This window comes from Pan troglodytes, chromosome 14 (genome assembly GCF_028858775.2).
Source record: "Pan troglodytes isolate AG18354 chromosome 14, NHGRI_mPanTro3-v2.0_pri, whole genome shotgun sequence".
Classification (NCBI taxonomy): domain Eukaryota; kingdom Metazoa; phylum Chordata; class Mammalia; order Primates; family Hominidae; genus Pan; species Pan troglodytes.
Window position 1 is genome coordinate 20,574,177 of NC_072412.2, and position 17,032 is coordinate 20,591,208.

Consider the following 17,032-nt stretch of genomic DNA (forward strand, 5'->3'; position numbering starts at 1 on the left):
GCCCATATCTATACAAAAATATTTGCTTATTTTATTTAGATTTGCTGCTAACTAAAAACTAATTGTGAAATATTTTTGAACTTCTCTAATCTCTATTTTCAGGCCACCTTACCCGTGCCTTCAGCTGCTTCACTTCCTACTTTTTTCATCTGTATGTCTACAGAGCCTCTGTGCATAGTTAGCAATTTGATAAATAAATTTACCACAAGGTATTAATGAATGAAAACAGCTTCTCTGGTATCCCTTCTTATGGCTATATACATTTTAACAGAAGCAAACTAGAGCCTAGAAGAAATTAGTACCTTTAATAGAAGGAGGCAGCCTTTAAATGTTAGCTCTTAAAATAAACCATACAGGCAAAGCATCTACTCCACCAGAACACGAGGCTGTTCTGTTTGATTTAAAAAGTATTACAGACTAAAAGAAGACTATTAGCATTAGGTTATTGTGATATTGATCTTTTTCTCTTTTCTTCCAGAGTAACCAACATGTTTCAAATGTTTCAAACATATCAAGTGAGTCTTCTGATCATTCTGTGAAGCAAATTTTTATTAAACATATTCACTATAAATGTCACAAAAGAGATCATGAGAATGTCATGGTAATGATGTATTTTACCTTTGGACAACTCTCTGTAGACTTCCTGCGGCAAAGCTTGTGCAAATAGAGACATATATTAAGAAACCAATTTTTATGCAAAATTATCCTAAACACTAGTTTTATAAATCCTGTTGAAGGGACACTAAGATGTTGCTTTCTAATGGCCATCTATAACATTTTCTCAAGAAATACAAAAGAAAAAATAGACAAGAACATGTAGCTGTTCAAGCACATTTCTTTTCTTTTTTCTTTTCTTTTTTTTTTTTAAAGATACAAGGTCTTGGCTGGGCGCGGTGGCTCACACCTGTAATCCCAGTACTTTGGGAGGCGGAGACAGGCGGATCACCTGAGGTCGAGTTTGAGACCAGCCTGGCCAACATGGTGAAACCCTGTCTCTACTAAAAATGCAAAAATTAGCCAGGCATGGTGGTACATGCCTGTAATCCCAGCTACTTGGGAGGCTGAGGCAGGAGAATCACTTAACCCAGAAGGTGGAGGTTGCAGTGAGCCAAGATGGCACTGCTGCACTCCAGAGGCAGGCAGATCACCTGAGGTCAAGAGTTCGAGACCAGCCTGGCCAACATGGTGAAACCCCGTCTCTACTAAAAATGCAAAAATTAGCCAGGCATGGTGGTACACGCCTATAATCCCAGCTACTTAGGAGGCTGAGGCAGGAGAATCACTTAACCCAGAAGGTGGAGGTTGCAGTGAGCCGAGATCGCACTGCTGCACTCCAGCCTGGGCAACACAGCAAGTCTCACACACACAAAAAAAAGATACAAGGTCTCACTAAGGCACCAGAGCTAGGGCTAGTCTTTTAACTCCTGGTCTTAAGTGATCCTCCCGCCTTGGCCTCCCAAAGTGCTGGACTACAGGCGTGAGCCACCTGTGCTGGGCCTGCAGACACATTTCAGTCTGGGGAAGAATAAAATAAAATGTTTTTAGCCAATATTGAAAACAAACAAACAAACAAACCTCCGACTAGTTTCCAAAAACTAGATCTGATGACTTCTAACCACCTTCACTGCTTCTACCTTATTCCAGCCGGGATGCTGCAACAGCCTACCATGTCAGCCTGTGTATTGGCACTTGCCCTCTCCCATCTATTCTCAGCTCAGCAATCAGAGTGAGCCTTGCACAAATCAGATCATGTCCCAGCCTGGCTGCTAGTAAAAGCCACAGTCATTTCAATACTCTCCAAGGCCCTCTGTCATTTTGGCCCCCTCTTGGTCCATTCCTTTCAGTCTCCTTTCTGCTCATTCTACCCCAGCCACAGTAGCCTTCTTGTGTTACTGAAACATGGCAGGGACATGTATCATGTTCTCTGGGCCTGAATGCTCTTCTCTCAGATATCCATTAATTCCCTTCAAGTTTTTGCTTAAATCCTACTTTCTAAATGAGGTCTACCCTGACTGTGCTATTCAATATTGCCACCTGCCCTATCATGCCACCGCCCAATACTTAAATCTCTTACCCTGCTCATTATTTATTACTTGTCCCCCTCCTTCTCAAAAGCAAGCTCTACAAGGAGAACTCTGCCCGTTTTTTCAGAGATATACTACAAGTCTCTAGAGTACTACCTGCCATACAGTAGGTACTAAATACATATTTATTGAATGAATGAAGAAAAAGGTATATTTACATTTACTAGTCTTTTTTTACTCAGAATTAATCCAGAAAAGTTATTCATTCTTTAATAAATCATTGCACACAAACATTGCTGAATTTTCTGATAGAGAAATATGAAATTAGGTAATTTAGATTTCATCTATCTGGCACTAAATCTGTTTAAATAAGGGGTATGGTTAGTATGTTGTGAACTGAACAAAGGTGCCCAGCTAAGGGGGAAATCAAAAGCCAAAATTCATGAGGCTGACACCACACAGGTAGGGGTGTTCTCTTCTAATATGTGCAAAGGCATTGTAAGTGTTAGCATCCCCTGGTTTTACATACCCAAACTTTAAACATCTAATGATGTTTAAATCCTTCTAAAATGTAGTAGGTATCTCCTACTTTAATTATATTCTTTAATTATAATTATATTCTTCCTAACTATGAGTAGCAAGTTATAGTGGAAAGTAGCTGGATGCTGGAATAGCCAGATTTTAGTTTAAATTCTTTCTTTTTTTTTTTTGAGACAGAGTCTCGATCTGTAGCCCAGGCTGGAGTGCAGTGGTGCAATCTCAGCTCACTGCAAGCTCCGTCTCCCAGGTTCACGCTATTCTCCTGCCTCAGCCTCCAGAGTAGCTGGGACTACAGGCGCCAGCTACCAGGCCCAGCTAATTCTTTGTATTTTTAGTAGAAACGGGGTTTCACCATGTTAGCCAGGATGGTCTTGATCTCCTGACCTCGTGATCCACCCGCCTCGGTCTCCCAAAGTGCTGGGATTACAGGTGTGAGCCACCGTGCCCGGCCTAAATTCTTCCTATGTTATTAAGTATGTGACCTTTGGTAGTTGCATAATTTCTCCAATTTGTTTCCAACTCTGAAAACTGAAATAATAATGGCCCCCTTCTATATAAACCATATTTTCTTCTTTTCTTTTTTTTTTTTGAGACAGAGTCTTGCTCTCTCGCCAGGCTGGAGTGCAGTGGCGTGATCCGTGATCTTGGCTCACTGCAACCTCCGCCTCCCGGGTTCAAGCGATTCTCCTGCCTCAGCCTCCCAAGTAGCTGGGACTACAGGTGCGTGCCACCACACCTGGCTAATTTTGTATTTTTAGTAGAGATGGGGTTTCACCATTGTTGGCCAGGATGGTCTCGATCTCCTGACCTCGTGATCCGCTCGCCTCAGCCTCCCAAAGTGCTGGGATTACAGGCATAAGCCACCGCGCCCAACCCTATTTTCTTATTTTCTATATTCCTGAGGCTCTGGCATCTGGGGCCTCACTAACTGGGGAGAAACTGCCCCTCCCCAGGCTAGCCAGTTCTTGAGAGACAGCAAACCACTCACCCAGGAGCACATCTTTCATACACAAACTAAACAATCCAGATCCCACACTGAGAACCACCTCTTCTGCCTTTTACACCCCAGAAGGCAGCAGTCCTCTGCCTTCATCATCCCAGGACCAGGTACAAGACAACTAGAGATAGCCCCGATACCTGAGTCCTCTGCAATTCCTGCAGCCAGCCAATCCGAAATCTGCTTACCCTGCCTTCCCCACAAGAACCACAATAAAGGCTCTGGTTCCCATGTGGTGCTTCCTATCCTGGGGCCCCTTCCTCTTGGCGCTGTGAGTAACAAACTATCTTTTCAGTGGCAATTGTCTCCTGATCTATTGGCCTCACCATACCTGAATAATAACAAAACCTACATTGTAAAACACCTTCACACGGTTTTTAGAAAGAGTAGATGTAAAAGTACTTTTTAAGTACAATAATCCCTCCTCCAAAATCAGAGATTTAAAGGTAAAACCAAAAATAACAAAAGTGCCAGAGGAAAAAAATAGGACAATATCTGTATAAATTTATATGGAATAGACAACAGACAGGTATCATATATAAAAAGAACTGCTTTAAAAATATAAAACTTTGATGTGACAAAAACAAAAGAAAGCAGAAATGTAAGACATAAACAGAAAATGTGGGTCAGGCATGGTGGCTCACACCTATTATCCCAGTATTTTAGGAGGCCGAGGTGGGTGGATCACCTAAGGTCAGGAGTTCAAGACCAGTCTGGCCAACATGGCAAAACCCTGTCTCTACTAAAAATACAAAAATTAACCAGGCATGGTGGTGCATGCCTGTAGTCCCAGCTACTCAGGAGGCGAAGGCAGGAAAATCGCTTGAATCCGGGAGGTGAAGGTTACAGTGAGCTGAGATTGTGCCACTGCATGACAGAGTAAGACTGTCTCAAAAAAAAAAAAAAAAAAAAGAAAGAAAGAAAGAAAACTCAGAAAATGTGGAAAAAGCATTTGCAACCCATGACAGAAAAAGGATTAATATCTTTAGAAGTGTCTCACATATTCTGGTTAGGAGTCCTTTGTGAGATATATGCGTTGTAAATATCTTCTCCCAGTCAGTAGCTTGCTTTTTCACTCCAAAAGTCACCTTTTTATAAAAAGTTCTTTATTTTAATGAAGTCCAATTTATTGATCTTTTCTTTTATGGTGATTGCTATGTTCAATGTAAGAAATCCTCATTTGGGCTGGCCGCAGTGGCTCGTGCCTGTAATGCCAGCATTTTGGGAGACCGAGGCGGGCGGATCACCTGAGGTCAGGAGTTCAAGACTGGCCTGGCCAACATGGTAAAACCCCGTCTCTGATAGAAAATCACTTGAACCCAGGAAGTGGAGGTTGCAGTGAGCCGAGATCGTGCCATCACACTCTAGCCTGGGTGACAAGAGCGAAACTCCATCTCAAAAAAAAAAAAGAAATCCTCATCTAACTCAAGGTCAAGAATAACGATTAGTGGCTGGGCTCGGTGGCTCACACCTGTAATCCCAGCACTTTGGGAGGCCAAGGTGGGAGGACTGTTTGAGATCAGGACTTATAGACCAGCCTGGGCAACATGGTGAAACCCCGTCTCTACAAACAATACAAAAATTAGCCGGGCATGGTGGTGCCTGCCCATGGTCCCAGCTACTTGGGGGCTTGAGGCAGGAGGATTGCTTGAGCCTGGAAGATTGAAACTGCAGTAAGCCGTGATCGCACCACTGCACTCCAGCCTGGGAGACAGAGTGGGACCCTATCTCAAAAAACAAAACAACAACAAAAAAGATTAGTATCTTTAATATAAGACAAACTCTTTCATGTGTAAATATGAAAACCTACTAGAAATGGGCAAAGAATACAATAGAAATTTCACAAAAAAGACATGCCAGTAGCTAGCAAGCATATCCTCATAAGCATATGCAAAAAAAAATTTTCCTCTGCTCATAAATTGGCAGCGATTGTACTTAAGAAAGGAGAGAATAAAGACAGGAAATTAGGAGATAGAGGGTCTAAACCATGTCTGTGATATTAGGAATAGGAATGATTTGAGGCACAGAGTTGGAAAAAACAAAATAAAAAACATCTACTGACTGCTTTCCATGTATTTACACTATTTATTTTAATAATTACATCAATCCTATAAGTTATTACCTCAGTTTTAAAATGAAAGAACAAAGAGTCTAAAGTTTAAGTATCTTGATTCTGGCTATTCACTCAGCAAATATTTACTGAACACCTACTGTGTGTTCAGTACTGGGTGATTAAGAAACATAAACAAACAGGCTGGGCACGGTGGCTCATGCCTGTAATCCCAGCACTTTGGGAGGCCGAGGCGGGCAGATCACGAGGTCAGGAGATCGAGACCATCCTGGCTAACACGGTGAAACCCCGTCTCTACTAAAAATACAAAAAATTAGCCGGGCGAGGTGGCGGGTGCCTGTAGTCCCAGCTACTCGGGAGGCTGAGGCAGCAGAATGGCATGAACCCGGGAGGCGGAGCTGGCAGTGAGCCAAGATCGTGCCACTGCACTCCAGCCTGGGCGACAGAGCGAGACTCCGTCTCAAAAAAAAAAAAAAAGAAAGAAACAAATAAACAAAATAAACGAATATTCGTGCTCTCATGGAGCTTAGATTCTGGCAAATAAATACATACATGGCATTTACATGTAAAGAAAGCTCATTTTTTTCCCCTAGTATACCACCCTGATTCTATACCTCAGTTTCATACAGGAATAACAATAGTTGCAAGATGCTATTAATTTTTCTAGCTTGGAAACTGATAAGATTTGTAAAGATGTTGTTCCCAATCAATCAGATAAACATAGAAAGAACAGTGAAATGAAAATGAGGTTGGTTTGAGACGCGCTGATTTTTATGGTGTCTTCCTCATGTCTGCTGGTTCAATAAATAGCAACTGGAAACAGGGGAATGGGCTCAACCCATGTGAGCGCTAGGGCTAGGAACAGCAATTGTGAATGCCACAGGGGGACAATGCAATAACCCAGAAACACAGCAGAAAGAACCAACAGTGAGACAGCCCAGGACTGAACCTATATTTAAAGGGCTGAAGGGGAAAGAGAAAGGAATTAATATTATCTTGAAATTTAAAGAGAGTTTAAATGAAGGAGAAAATGTTCATTTATTTTGAAATTATTTCTTGGCCAGGCGCGGTGGCTCACACTTGTAATCCCAGCACTTTGGGAGGCCGAGGCGGGCAAATCACTTGAAGTCAGGAGCTCGAGACCAGCCTCGCCAGCATGGTGAAACCCTGTCTCTACTAGAAGTACAAAAATTACCCAGGCATTGTGGCAGGGCACCCATAATCCCAGCTACTCAGGGAGGCTGAGGCAGGAGAATCGCTTGAACCCAGAAGGCAGAGGTTATAGTAAGATGAGATCGTGCCACTGGACTCCAGCCTGGGTGACCAAGCAAGATTCTGTCTCAAATAAAAATAAAATAAAATAAAAATAAAAATAAAATAAAATATAAAATAATTTATAAATTTTTAAAAAATGGTACATGCACAGAGAAAATTAAAATAATGCTAAAAAGCTATGAATGAAAAACAGCAGTTTTTCCACTTCCAAGAGGCAGTTACTTTCAATGTTTTTCGTAGTTTTTCCCCAAAAAATATATACTTCCATACTAAAAAAAATTTTAAAGCTATATTTATCTGTTTTGAATATATTACTATTTGTCCATGTTATACAAAATCCAAAGGATAACTGTAGAAAGCATGTCTCCCTTCTAAGTGCCCTCCCCAGAGGCAACCAGTTAAGAATTTTTTACTGCATTCTTCCAGATAAGACATATACAAATATATATACATGTTATTTTGCTGTAGAAATGGCAGCATACTATATGCATTCTTCCGTACCTTGTTTTTTTCACGTTAATAAAAGATCTCAAAGATCATTTCACATCATTTGTTATAAAGAGCTTCCTTATTCTTTCTTAAGCTGCATTGCATTCCTTTGTATAGATGTATCATAGTTTCAGGGGACCTCAGTTGATAAGACATTTGATTGTTTTCATTCATTTGCCATTTTAAGAAATGCTGTAAAATCTATAAAGACAGGAAGCAGTTTAGTGGCTGCCTGGGGCTGAGGCAACCACTAAACTGCTTCCTGTCTTTATAGATTTTATTACTATAAAATTGCAGTAAGTCTCACCAACTCAAAGAAAAGCAATTTACCTCCCTAAAATGAATATGTCTTTGTTAGAATGTGGGTGAAAATAATTTGGATCACTAAAAGAGGCTCACTATATCCTGTTTAATATACATTTATTTACAAATAAACATGTGTATATGAAAGTAAATTGTAGCCCTATCTGTCCTCTGATGGATTTATAAAACTCTAACTTGTAAAATTAAACTAAAGTAGATCTACTTGTCATAAAAAATAATTTATTAGGAAGATAGCATCTTAAAGTCTTAAATACATGTTTCAAGATAGAAAAAAAGACTTACCGTCCAAAATTTTATAAAGTACTCTAAAACTGTTGCAGCCACGAAAAGGCAATATAATAGGGAATACAATAAAAACAGCAGGAAGAATTTGTAATTAGAAAATCCCACACAGTTATTCACCCTGGAAAAATAAAGAAAGCCACATTATAAAAGTAAGACAAATCACAAATTGACAGAAATAGAAAGTAGGATGGAGGCTGCCAGGGGCTGGTGTGGTGTGGGGAAGGGGAGCTTTTTAATGAGAATAAAATTTCAGTTTTGCAGGATGAAAAAGTTCTGGAGATTAATTGCACAACAATTTGAACATACTTAACACTACTGAACTGTACCCTAAGAAACGGTTAAGATGGTACATCTTATGGGAGTCTCACTCTGTTGCGCAGGCTGGAGTGCAGTGGCACAATCTCGGCTCACTGCAACCTCTGCCTCCCAGGTTCACGTGATTCTCCTGCCTCAGACTCCCAAGTAGCTGGGATTACAGGCGCCCAACACAACGGCCGGCTAATTTTTGTATTTTTAGTAGAGATGGGGTTTCACCATGTTGCCCAGGCTGGTCTTGAACTCCTGACCTCTTCAATGTTTTTTAAAACAATTAAAACATAATAATTAAAAAAAATAAATTGGGCCGAATGCAGTGGCTCATGCCTGTAATCCTAGTACTTTGGGAGGCCAAGGCGGGTGGACTGCTTGAGCCCAGGAGTGCAAGACCAGCCTGGGCAACATGGAGAGACCCCATCTCTATTAAAAATACAAAAAATCAGCCAGGCGTGGTGGCGCATGCCTGCAGTCCCAGCTACTTGAGAGACTGAGGTGGAAGAATCACCTGAGCCCAGAAGGTCAAGGCTGCAGTGAGACAAGATCATGCCACTGTACTCCAGCCTGGGCAACCAGAGACCCCGTTTCAAAAATAAAATAAAACGAAACAAAGAAACACAAAGAAAGACAAATCAGAAAACTAGAAAACTTAATCATTATTACCTAGAAATGGGTCATCTGGGAAGTTGAGAGCAGTGTCTTAATTGTGAATGTTTGTATTTAATAAATTCCATAAGGAATGTGGAATTTTAATGTTAATTCTTAATACATTGTTATTTGGGTTAATTTCAGCAGATATTTTAATAGAAACCATTTAATATAACTGTTTACATACAAATCTATGCATATATGTAAAGAGATCAATCTTAATATCTATGAGTAAACTGGCCTTCAAAATTTAGGAATACTGAAGTTACTCTAAATTCTCTCACCACCAATGCAATTTCTTCTGTTTTTTTATACATACCAAGGACAGTGATGATCCATCTTAAGAATACATCTAGGAAACAAACAAGCATAAGAAAATCCATGCAGAAAAATTCTTCTAATTCTAACTTCTCATAATTTTCTTTTATTTGACTTAAAATTCCCTTTACAACTACATCTTAAGAGAATCAACCCAGAAACTAGGTTAGAGATAATTTCTGATGCTTCCACAAGAATGTTCATAGGTAAAAAGTCATGATTTTTATACTGGGAATTCAGCTGAACATATTCAGCTGCCTTAGACCACATCAAATAATACTGTAATATTTAGATCTGGGCTGGGCACAGTGGCTCATGCGTGTAATTAATTCCAGCACTTTGGGAGGTGGAGGCCGTAGGATCATTTGAGGCCATGAGTTCAAGACCAGCCTGGCTGACATAGTGAGACCCTGTCCTGAAAAAAACAACATTCAGTTCTGGTACACAGTACTTGGTACATAAGATAGATCCAGCTAACAAATTAGCTGAAGGAGATAAAATGCAATACAGATGGCCCCTATGTTATTTTAAACATATGCAGGTCATAAAAACAAAAATTTAGGAGGAAGTAAGTCAAAATATTAACACTGATGGGCTTGGAGATGGTTATTTTTCCACATATTCTATAAAATTTTACCCCATGCATAAGCACTACTGTATTTTTGTAATAAAAAAAAAACACCAAACCCCACATTTGCCTCCCTACTAGAATATGTATTCTATACTTATATGAAGGTAGACCACAGATCATCTAAAAAAATATAACAAAATGAGTAATCTAATACTTAGAAAGTTAAGTAACTGTGTTACTAAAAGTCAAGGATTATCTGGGATTCCAAACTAATGATCTTTCCTTCAACATATTATCTCCTTACATGTGCACAAAGACTTATATTAAGCGCAAGCATAGACAGCATAAAGTCCAAGAAAATTCTATTAACTGGTATAGGAACTGTAATCAAAGATAACTTGTGAGTATATTCCAGCTTTTATCAATATTTTTGTCTGCCCTGTATGCATAGCAAATAATGGGAGAGGATGAAGTGTTCTTGTCAAGTGTAAAGCATATAAAATGTTCCTTCCCCTTGCACTTTCCCATCACTGATTTCCAGTGCTAGATATTAAGCATATGTGTGAGTAACACTTACGAGTCACATGCTGAGCAGTGATGTGCCCGATCAGGTTTAATCAGCTGACATTTTTCACAATATCTGATAGCTACACGAAAGAAGTAAAAGGAAGATGCTGAAGGATGTACAAACTTAACTAATTTGACATTAAAACTTGATTTTCTAAAAAAAATAAACAACTCCGGGTAATTGATAACTAATAATTTTAAAACAATACCAACAATACCAAAATGTATTATACTAGAGAGCTTCTCAAATCAAAATGTCAAGAGATAAAAGAGAACATCAGAATGTAGTTTGCTCAGCAATTTTTAGATGAAAAGTAGATGCAAAGCAAATAAATGACTCATACAAGGTCAAACACCAGGGTGAGTAGCAGAACTAGACCAGAACTCAAGATTTAGTAAGTCCCAAGTCCAGTGTTTTTTTCTATTATACCACAATGCCTACAGTAATATCAAAATTTAGACTTTTAAGGCATCCTGTGGGATTGTTTTTGAAATTCTGAAATAGCTTTATTAAAAAAAAAAACACTTTTTATCTGCCATCCCTACCCCAGATAAAAAATAAAATTGGGAATGCATTTTTGAATAAAAACTCTGAATTGTTTTCCACTAAATCCTAATATATACTATTGTTGCCCAATACATATGTTCATTTAAAATGTATGGAACACCTGCTAGGTGCCAGATATTGTTCATGCCTTCACAGACCTTGCATTTTACAGGAAGCAATGTGGAGTAATAATAAACAAGTTAACAAAATAAATAATGTATTAGACAGTGATAATATAGATAGCAGGGAAGGAAACATTAGGGAATTGTAATTTTAGAAAGATGTGAGAAAAATGAAATTGAAAGAAGCAAGTTAGTGAGTCATGAGAAAGAGGTTGCTTTTTTGTTTATTTTTTGTTTTTTTTGGGACGGAGTGTCGCTCCGTCGCCCAGGCTGGAGTGCAGTTGCACAATCTCGGCTCACTGCAACCTCCGCCTCCTGGGTTCAAGCAATTCTCCTGCCTCAGCCTCCCGAGTAGCTGGGACAACAGGTGTGCGCCATCATGCCCAGGTAATTTTTGTATTTTTAGTAGAGACAGGGTTTCACCATATTGGTCAGGCTGGTCTCGAACTCCTGACCTCAGGTGAGTCACCCACCTCGGCCTCCCAAAGTGCTGAGATTACAGGCGTGAGCCACCGTGGCTGGCGGGGAGAATGAGGATTCTAATCAGAGAATGGACCCTGAGGTGTGAGTATGCTTGGCTTGTTCAAGGATTAGCAAAGAAGAGTGATGTTCATTACAGCATTGTTTTTACTAAAACACTAGGAATAACTTATAAAAATAGTTAACCATCTACTGGTATATCCAGTGAAACACTATGTGGAGTTTAACAAAAATTTTCCATACAGAATACATTTATGACTGGGTGCGGTGGCTCACTTGGAAATAACCAATCTTCTTTCTGTTCTTTGTTTCCACTTTCTTCAGCCTTTTCTAAAGCCGACTTCCCCTGTCCAGCTCATTGGAGCTCCTTTCTATTTTGTAGACTGCATGAGGCCTAGTTCATAAATCATTAATGAAAGGCAATTAGATCTTTCAAACTCAATTTGTTGAAATTTTGGTTTTTGACAACCCTAATATGGAAAAATACAAGGACATTACATGGAAAAAAAGGAATTCAGGGCTGGGCGCGGTGGCTCACACCTGTAATCCCAGCACTCTGGGAGGCTGAGGCGGGTGGATCACGAGGTCAGGAGATTGAGACCATCCTGGCTAACACGGTGAAACCCCGTCTCTACTAAAAAAATACAAAAAATTAGCTGGGTGTGGTGGTGGGCGCTTGTAGTCCCAGCTACTCGGGAGGCTGAGGCAGGAGAATGGCGTGAACCCAGGAGGTGGAGCTTGCAGTGAGCTGAGATCGTGCCACTGCACTCCAGCCTGGGTGACAGAGCGAGATTCCATCTCAAAAAAATAAAAAAAGCAAGTCATACAGAATAGAGTTCCCATCTCCAAAGGGAAAAGAATATATATTTTCTTTTTATAACTATATACCCTATCCCAATAAAATGCATACATCTTTCGGATGTCAATTAATATATATAACAGGGAAACAGTATATTTTGAAGCAATGTTAGAAGCTATAGCTCATAGAAAGCTCTATCCAGGTAACCAAATTTGTATTAGTTAATATTTAGCTATTTGATTGTCACTTGTATATAGTTCTACAATACTCTGTTATATATAAAACATTTCTGCTAGGATACACAAGAAAAGGTGGTAGCCTCTGATGAGTGGTGTCATGGGTGAGATGTGTAGACTCAATCTTTTTTGGTGCCCCTAAAATTTTTTTTTTTTAAATAATGGGCATGTATTACTTCTATAATGTAAATAAGAATTTCTCTAGAACAAAGGGAATTTACACAAATATCTACTTATTAAATGTTATTTTTAACAAAAATCATTTTCATTTAAGCCTTTAAAATAAAATATTCATTTAATATGATACAGAGGCAATAAAATACATAATTTAATTGACTTTTCAAATTCATTTAAAAATAGAGAGCTATCGCTTTAGAAATCTAGCTCAGCTATTTTTTTCCCTCTAGCACATTAGGGAAAAAGACACAAGTCACAAGATAATCCCACATCACATAAGAAAGCCAAGTTCTGTCTCGCTCACCTGTCTTGATCAACAGGGAGGAAAAACCTGTTTGCTGCAGCTGCTGGCATCTGGGCCCTTGATTTTGGGTGTGCTGAAATTACCATATGAGTTCTCAGGGTGCTTCTAGTGCACCTGTTTTCTGATTGATGAGCAATGTGTAGGAGGTACTTAGCTGCTAGACTGAAAATCTTCCTTTTCCACTACTGGGAGCATATTCTTTGACACTCTCTAAGAAGGAAATCTGTACCCCCTCTCCTCCACTATCGCTTAAAATTATTTAGTCCATTTTAGTATTTGTCTAATGATGGAAAAATATGGAGACCTATTCAACTGTAAATGAAAACCTTATATAAAAAGATAAATGCTACAAATTTTAAAAGCAGAATCCCTCATCACTCTATTGGAAGGGCTAAGTTAAGTCCCTGTTTCCATAATGCTTGGGTGCACCAGCAGGATCTGAACTCAGAACATACAAATGCAAAAAGCCCTTTCAGCCAAAACATTTGAAACGGACTCTGTGAGGCAGTGAAAACATCCAATGTAAAATGGAACAAAACCACTAAGGACTGAGTGGTTAAGATTGTGTATTCTGATTGCTGCAGAATGAGGAAAAGGAAATTAAATTAGATCTTAACTGAAAGCCCAACACTTGACCAGTTATTTCCCCCGGCAGCCATAAACCCCTGCTGCCATATATCAAATACTCCTGGCTTCCCTTGGCTACACCTACTTACAGCATCTAAGCAACTTGCCTGGCTTGTGGGTCCCTTCTGACTTTTGGGCCCTGGGACATCTTCTCTTTTTCAAATACTGCTTAATACTCATTTCCCGATCACTCCTGGACTTGATTTTTCTTATACTACTTATTCCTGCACATCTAATTGACTCTACTTAAGCATTTCAACCAGGTTTCTGTTATTTGTGCTTTTCTATGTTTTTATTATTATACTTTATGTTCTAAAATAGATGTGTAGAACATACAGGTTTGTTACATAGGTGTACATGTGCCATGGTGGTTTGCTGCACCTATCAATCTGTCATCTACAATAGGTATTTCTCCTAATGCTATTCCTCCCCTTCCCCTCCACCCGCCGACAGGCCCCAGTGTGTTATGTTCCCCTCCCTGTGTCCATATGATCTCATTGTTCAGCTCCCACTTATGAGTGAGAACATGCAGTGTTTGGTTTTCTGCTCCTGTGTTAGTTTGCTGAAAATGATGGGTTCCAGCTTCATCCATGTCCCTGCAAAGGACATGAACTCATTCTTTTTTATGGCTGCATAGTATTCCATGGTGTATATGTGCCACATTTTCTTTATCCAGTCTATCATTGATGGGCATTTGGGTTGGTTCCAAGTCTTCGCTATTGTGAACAGTGCTGCAATAAACATACATGTGCATGTGTCTTTACAGAATGATTTATAATCCTTTGGGTATATACCCAGTAATGGGATTGCTGGGTCAAATGGTATTTCTGGTTCTAGATCCTTGAGGAATCGCCACGCTGTCTCCCACAATCGTTGAGCTAATTTACACTCCCACAAACAGTGTAAAAGTGTTTCTATTTCTTTGTCACCCAGGCTGGAGTGCAGTGGCGCGATCTCAGCTCACTGCAACCTCCATCTCCCAGGTTCAAATGATTCTCCTGCCTCATCCTCTTGAGTAGCTGGGATTACAGGTGCCCGCCACCAGGTCCGGCTAATTTTTTTTTGTATTTTTTTCAGTAGAGACAGGGTTTCACCATGTTGGTCAGGCTGGTCTCGAACTCCTGACCTTGTGATCCACCTGCCTCGGCCTCCCAAAGTGCTGGGATTATAGGTGTCAGCCACCACACCCAGTTTCTTTCCTGACTTTTTAATGATCGCCATTCTAACTGGTGTGAGATGGTATCTCATTGTGGTTCTGATTTGCATTTCTCTAATGACCAGTGATAATGAGCTTTTTAAAATGTTTGTTGGTCACATAAATGTCTTCTTTTGAAAAGTGTCTGTTCATACCCTTCGCCCACATTTTGATGAGGTTTTTTTTTTCTTGGAAATGTAAGTTCCTTGTAGATTCTGGAGATTAGCCCTTTGTCAGATGGATAGATTGCAAAAATTTTCTCCCATTCTGTAGGTTGCCTGTTCACTCTGATGATAGTTTACTTTGCTGTGCAGAAGCTCTTTAATTAGATGCCAATTGTCAATTTTGGCTTTTGTTGCAATTGCTTGTGGTGTTTTAGTCATTAAGTCTTTGCCCATGCATATATCCTGAATGGTGTTGCCTAGATTTTCTTCTAGGGTTTTTATGGTTTTAGGTCTTATATTTAAATCTTTAATCCATCTTGAGTTAATTTTTGTATAAGGTGTAAGGAAGAGATCCAGTTTCCGTTTTCTGCATGTGGCTAGCCAGTTTTCCCAACACAATTTATTAAATAGGGAATCCTTTCCCCATTGTTTGTTTTTGTCAGGTTTGTCAAAGATCAGATGGTTGTAGATGTGTGGTGTTATTTCTGAGGCCTCTGTTTTGTTCCATTGGTCTATATATCTGTTTTGGCACCAATACCATGCTGTTTTGGTTACTGTAGCCTTGTAGTATAGTTTGAGGTCAGGTAATGTGATGCCTCCATCTTTGTTCTTTTTGCTTAGGATTGTCTCAGCTATACAGGCTCTTTTTTTGGTTCCACATGAAATTTAAAGTAGTTTTTTCTAATTCTGTGAAGAAAGTCAATGGTAGCTTGATGGGAATAGCATTGAATCTATAAATTACTTTGGGCAGTATGGCCATTTTCACGATATTGATTCTTCCTATCCATGAGCATGGAATGTTCTTCCATTTGTTTGTGTCCTCTTTTATTTCCTTGAGCATTGGTTTGTAGTTCTCCTTGAAGAGCTCCTTCATATCCCTTGTAAGCTTATTCCTAGGTATTTTATTATCTTTGTAGCAATTGTGAATGGGAGTTCACTCATGATTTGGCTGTTTGTCTATTATTGGCATATAGGAATGCTTGTGATTTTTGCACATTGGTTTTGTATCCTGAGACTTTGCTGAAGTTGTTTATCAGCTTAAGGAGTTTTGGGGCTGGGACGATGGGGTTTTCTAAATATACAATCATGTCATCTGCACAGATAATTTGACTTCCTCTCTTCCTATTTGAATACCCTTTATTTCTTTCTCTTGCCTTATTGCCTTAGCCAGAACTTCCAATACTATGTTGAATAGGAGTGGTGAGAGAGGGCATCCTTGTTTTGTGCCAGTTTTCAAAGGGAATGCTTCCAGCTTTTGCCCATTCAGTATGATATTGGCTGTGGATTTGTCATAAATAGGTCTTATTATTTTGAGAAGCGTTCCATCAATACCTAGTTTATTGAGTGTTTTTAGCATGAAAGGTTGCTGAATTTTATTGAAGGCCTTTTCTGCATCTACTGAGATAATTATGTGGTTTTTGTCATTGGTTCGATGTGATGGATTACATTTATTGATTTGTGTATGTTGAACCAGCCTTGCATCCCAGGGATGAAGCCAACTTGATCATAGTGGATAAGCTTTTTAATGTGCTGCTGGATTCAGTCTGCCAGTATTTTATTGAGGATTTTCACATTGATGTTCATCAGGGATATTGGCCTGAAATTTTCTTTTTTTGTCACGTCTCTGCCAGGTTTCGGTATCAGGATGATGCTGGCCTCATAAAATGAGTTAGGGAGAGTCCCCCTTTTTCTATTGTTTAGAATAGTTTTAGAAGGAATGGTACCACCTCCTCTTTGTACCTCTGGTAGAATTTAGCTGTGAATCCGTCTGGTCCTGGGCTTGTTTTGGTTGGTAGGCTATTAACTACTGCCTCAATTTCAGAACTTGTTATTGGTCAATTTAGGGATTCGACTTCTTCCTGGTTTAGTTTTGGGAGGGTATATGTGTCCAGGAATTTATCCATTTCTTCCAGATTTTCTAGTTTATTTGTGTAGAGGTGTTTATGGTATTCTCTGATGG

At 39.5% G+C, this 17,032-nt stretch overlaps 1 protein-coding gene across 37 annotated transcripts in view; it reads right to left on the bottom strand.

Annotated features, from left to right (window-relative positions):
• Positions 1–17,032, bottom strand: part of ZDHHC20 (zinc finger DHHC-type palmitoyltransferase 20) — an 84,860-nt gene that overhangs the window by 19,389 nt on the left and 48,439 nt on the right. For 22 of the 37 annotated variants that reach the window (XR_010150356.1, XR_010150355.1, XR_010150359.1 and 19 more), the window contains 3 exons: positions 10,432–10,501; positions 9,285–9,317; positions 8,003–8,123 (listed from right to left, as the gene is read on the bottom strand). Coding sequence is in view for 14 of the 37 variants with exons in the window: in XM_009426716.5 (XP_009424991.4) it covers positions 8,003–8,123; positions 9,285–9,317; positions 10,432–10,501 (224 nt within the window). In the remaining 23 variants the exon portion in view is untranslated. Of the gene's footprint in view, positions 1–618; positions 655–8,002; positions 8,124–9,284; positions 9,318–10,431; positions 10,502–17,032 lie in introns of all 37 variants that reach the window. The other 15 variants (XR_010150366.1, XR_001708579.4, XR_010150367.1 and 12 more) reach the window with 3 other exon arrangements.